This window comes from Glycine max, chromosome 10 (assembly GCF_000004515.6).
Source record: "Glycine max cultivar Williams 82 chromosome 10, Glycine_max_v4.0, whole genome shotgun sequence".
NCBI lineage: Eukaryota > Viridiplantae > Streptophyta > Magnoliopsida > Fabales > Fabaceae > Glycine > Glycine max.
Window position 1 is genome coordinate 23,944,905 of NC_038246.2, and position 4,307 is coordinate 23,949,211.

The 4,307-nt window shown below is 40.7% G+C and overlaps 1 protein-coding gene across 1 annotated transcript; it reads left to right on the top strand.

Moving 5' to 3' along the window:
• Nucleotides 1-1,968: 1,968 nt before the first annotated feature.
• Nucleotides 1,969-2,532, top strand: LOC102670279 (uncharacterized). Its single transcript, XM_006589915.1, has one exon. The coding sequence runs from the start codon at nucleotides 1,969-1,971 to the stop codon at nucleotides 2,530-2,532; it is 564 nt and encodes a 187-aa protein (XP_006589978.1).
• The last annotated feature ends 1,775 nt before the right edge of the window (nucleotides 2,533-4,307 follow it).

Consider the following 4,307-nt stretch of genomic DNA (forward strand, 5'->3'; position numbering starts at 1 on the left):
TTTATTTTCTTCTTGAATTGGTTAACTGTTGTTCCTGTTAGTGTTTGCATGCGTAGATCTTCTGCAGGTGAATTGGTTCCATTAGATTTAGAAATTGAAGCAACTTTTAGAAGAAACAACGCAGAGAGAAAAAGAAAGCTTTTACACGATAGAACAGTAGCATTAATCCTTGAAGAGGCTCACTTTTCTAAGTCATCATCTTCTAATTCACCTACATCCAGGGAATCTCAAGCAGCAGAATTTGAAGCCAAAGTCATGGCTGAAGAGCAACCTCGACGAGTGACCCTGGAAGATTACTCAAGTACATCTGTGCCGCAGTTCTTTACTAGCATTTTGCGGTTGGAGGTTCAAGCATAGAATATAACCTATCCACATTCATTAATTCAGTTGATTCAGAACAATTTGTTTCATGGTCTGCCTAATGAAGACTCGTATGCACATCTAGCCACTTATATTGAGATTTGCAACACTGTTAGACTGGCTGGTGTGCCTGAGGATGCTATTAGATTGAGCTTGTTTTCATTTTCTTTGTCTGGAGAGGAAAAAAGATGGCTCCATTCATTTAAAGGTAACAGTCTTAAGACTTGGTATGAAGTGGTTGAAAAATTCTTGAAGAAATACTTCCCAGAGTCCAAGACTGTTGAAGGAAAAGTTGCCATCTCATCCTTTGATTAATTTCTAGACGAGTCCTTGAGTGAGGCTTTGGAAAGATTTTGTGGGTTACTAAGAAAGACGCCTACTCATGGATTTTCAGAACCAATCCAGCTCAATATTTTCATTGACGGGTTAAGGCCACAATCCAAGCAGCTTTTAGATGCTTCTGCAGGGGGAAAAATAAAATTGAAGACCCCTGAAGAAGCCATGGAATTGATTGAGAATATGGCTGCTAGTGACCATGCAATCTTGCGTGATAGAGCACACATCCCAACCTAAAGAAGCCCGCTGGAGTTTTCATCACAGGACGCTTTGTTGGCCCAAAACAAGTTGCTATCCAAGCAATTTGAAGCTTTAACTGAAACACTAAGTAAGTTTCCAACTCAATTGCATGTTGGACAACCTTCACCCTTTTCTGTTTTACAGGTTGCAGGTTGTGTTATATGTGGTGGAGCGCATGATTCTAGCTGTTGTATTCCCATAGAAGATACAACACATGAAGTGAACTACATAGGGAACTAGCCAAGACCAACCTTTAATGCAGGTGGATATTTTGGATTTCAATATGGCCAGCAATATAATCAGCAATAGGGACAGTGGAGAACTCACCCTGGTAATCAGTTCAATAAAGACTAGGGTGGGCCATCTAATAGGCCACAACAACAAGGGCCTAGTCTCTATGACAGAACGACGAAGCTGGAAGAGACTCTTGCTCAATTCATGCAAGTATCCATGTCCAATCAAAAGAGCACCGAGTCAGCCATCAAGAATCTAGAAGTCCAGGTGGGACAATTGACAAAGCAACTGGCATACCAACTGTCAAGAAGCTTTGGAGCCAACACAGAGAAGAATCCTAAGGAGGAGTGAAAGGCTATTATGACTAGAAGCAAAATGGTGAGCATGAATGAAGGTGAGAAAATGATAGGTGAAGAAAAACAACAGCTGGTGACTGAACCAGAAATTGACCCAGTGGTGGAACCTTTGAGTCAGACTGAGGAAGAAGTGGAAGCAGAAGATGATCAGTAGAAGGAGATACCAATAAATGTGAGTGAAAAAGAAATAAGTGAGAAGGAAAAGAAAGAAAAAGAGAAAGAAAAAGAAAATGAAAAAGAGAATGAGAGAAAAGAAGAGAAGAAAAAGAACAAGAGTGAGTTGGCTAGAGAAAAGAGAAAGGAGGCAAGTCCAAGCAAAAGGGAGGAGGTGCCATATCTATTGGTACCAATAAAGAAAGACAAGGAACTACATCTGGCTCGTTTCCTTGATATCTTCAAGAAATTGGAGATTACTATGCCCTTTGGAGAAGCTCTTCAACAAATGTCGTTGTACTCTAAGTTTTTAAAAGATATGCTCTCGCGGAAGAATAAGTACATTCACAGTGAAAACATTATTGTGGAAGGAAACTGCAGTGCTGTAATTCAGAGGATTCTTCCACCTAAGCACAAAGATCCAGGGAGTGTGACTATTCCGTGTGCAATTGGTGAAGTTTCTGTTGGCAAGGCTCTTATTGATTTGGGAGCCAATATTAATTTGATGTTGCTTTCCATGTGCCGGAGGCTTGGAGGGTTGGAGATAATGTCGACTAGGATGACTTTACAGTTAGGAGATCGCTCCATCACCAGACCTTATGGAGTGATAGAAGATGTTTTGGTTCGGGTCAAACACCTTATCTTTCCTGTTGACTTTGTGGTAATGGACATAGAGGAAGATACGTATATTCCCTTAATTTTGGGATGTCCATTTATGGCTACTGCAAGCTGTGTAGTAGACACGGTAAAGAAGAAGCTAGAAATGGGTATTGAAGACCAAAAGATTAGCTTTGAGCTATTTGATGAAGAAAGGAAATTGCTAGACCAGAATGTTTGTCTAGATGTGAAGTAGAGTGAAGAGAAGGTTCTGAAGGAGAGAACCAAGCTTGATCCGGGCTGACAAAGACTTTTGTGTCAAACTAATGACGTTAAAAGAGCGCTTACTGGGAGGCAACCCAGCCCTTTTTAATTCTATTTTTCTTGCATTTAGTTAAGTTTGATTGCTTGTGATTATTTGAATTCAACATGCTTAGTATTGAAAAGGGGTTAAAAAGCTTTGGTGAAGTTGTGGATAGAAAAATAACTTGAATTTTTTTTTGTTGTCCACTCGCTAAGCGCATTCCTCGCACTAAGCGCCATCTTCTTCACGCACTAAGCGAGCTATTGTTCGCGCTAAGCGCATTGACCCTTGATCATTGGCTGTATGGTCCCGCTACGCGCGTGACCTGTACGCTAAGCCCAATAAGTTCTCTGTCCATTTAATTTTTGGAATTGGACCAAGCAAGTTATCTCGCTAAGCGCACAGACCCGCTAAGCGCTATTATTCTCTGTCTGATTAATTTCAAGAATTGGGCTAAGCGAGTGCTCTCGCTAAGCCCAATTCCTTCTCTGTTTGGAATAGCGCATGTTGGCTCGCTTAGCGAGTCCATGCGTTAAGCGAGTCATTTGAAACTTCCAGTAAATAAGGAAACTGCCTTAGGCAGTTGCCATTTTACTTCCTTTGAGCATTTTCACCCTCTGCACAGTACTTAAATCTCCCTGCATTGCTTGCCTTTTTGCTCCCTCTTTGCACCCATATTCAACAGCACAAGTAAGCTTCTTAACTTTGTTCATTTTATTTCTAAATTTCAAACTTTAGGCTAGTTAACTTAGTAGTGTTAGGTTGAATTTCTATTAATACTTAGTTCTGTTAGGTTAGTTGTTAGTTAGACTAGAATCAGGGTTTTATTATGGATACAATGTGCTTGTTTTGATTAGGGTTAGATGGCCTAATAGGGGCCTAAGTGGAGGGGTGAGAAGCCCTTGCTTTTTCTGGAAATCGCGATGAGTGCACTAAGTGCCTTGTTGCGCTAAGCAAGTTCATCATTTCTGTTGAACATCTGGATTTCCAGATGAACTTCCTAAGCGCGACCTTGTCCCGCTAAGCGCGTTCATCTTTTCTGATTAAAAATTCAATTGCTTATTAACTCGCTAAGCGCGTCTGTGCGCTAAGCGAGTAATGTGTTCTCAGACACTTAGAAATTTATGTTTTGTTGTGCGCTAAGCATGCCCTGTCACGCTAAGCGTAATTATCTCTCTGTTTTTCAAATTGTTGGAATTGGGCTTAGCGAGCTTGCTCGCTAAGCCAGTGCTGTTCAGTAGAGTAGTCGTGCTAAGCGCACCTTGCCACGCTAAGCGCAAATCCTTCTCTGTTTTGAAAATTCATGGAATTGGGCTTAGCGAGCCTACTGGCTAAACCAATTCTGCTGAAAAAAAATTGGATCTGTGTTCACTCGCTAAGTGCGTGGCTATCACGCTTAGCTCATGAGTCATTTTTCCTAAGGTGCACTAAGCGAGTCACTTGCGCTAAGTGCCCAGTCTGATTTTCAATTTTATTTTCTGCTTTTTAATTTGAATAAATTCTTGTTTGATCTTGTGTTTTGATTCTTTTGTATTGCAGATGGCTTCCCATAATAGAAAAGCCACAGCTTTAGTGTCTTAGGTCGGTTATGATAGATCACGATTTGTATCACGGAGGCCTGGGATCGTTACTCAGATAATGTGCTTGCTAGAAACATTTTGCCAGAAAGAAATGTCAAACTATATATCAATGAGTTTGATGATTTTAGAAGAGAATTGATTAGAAGA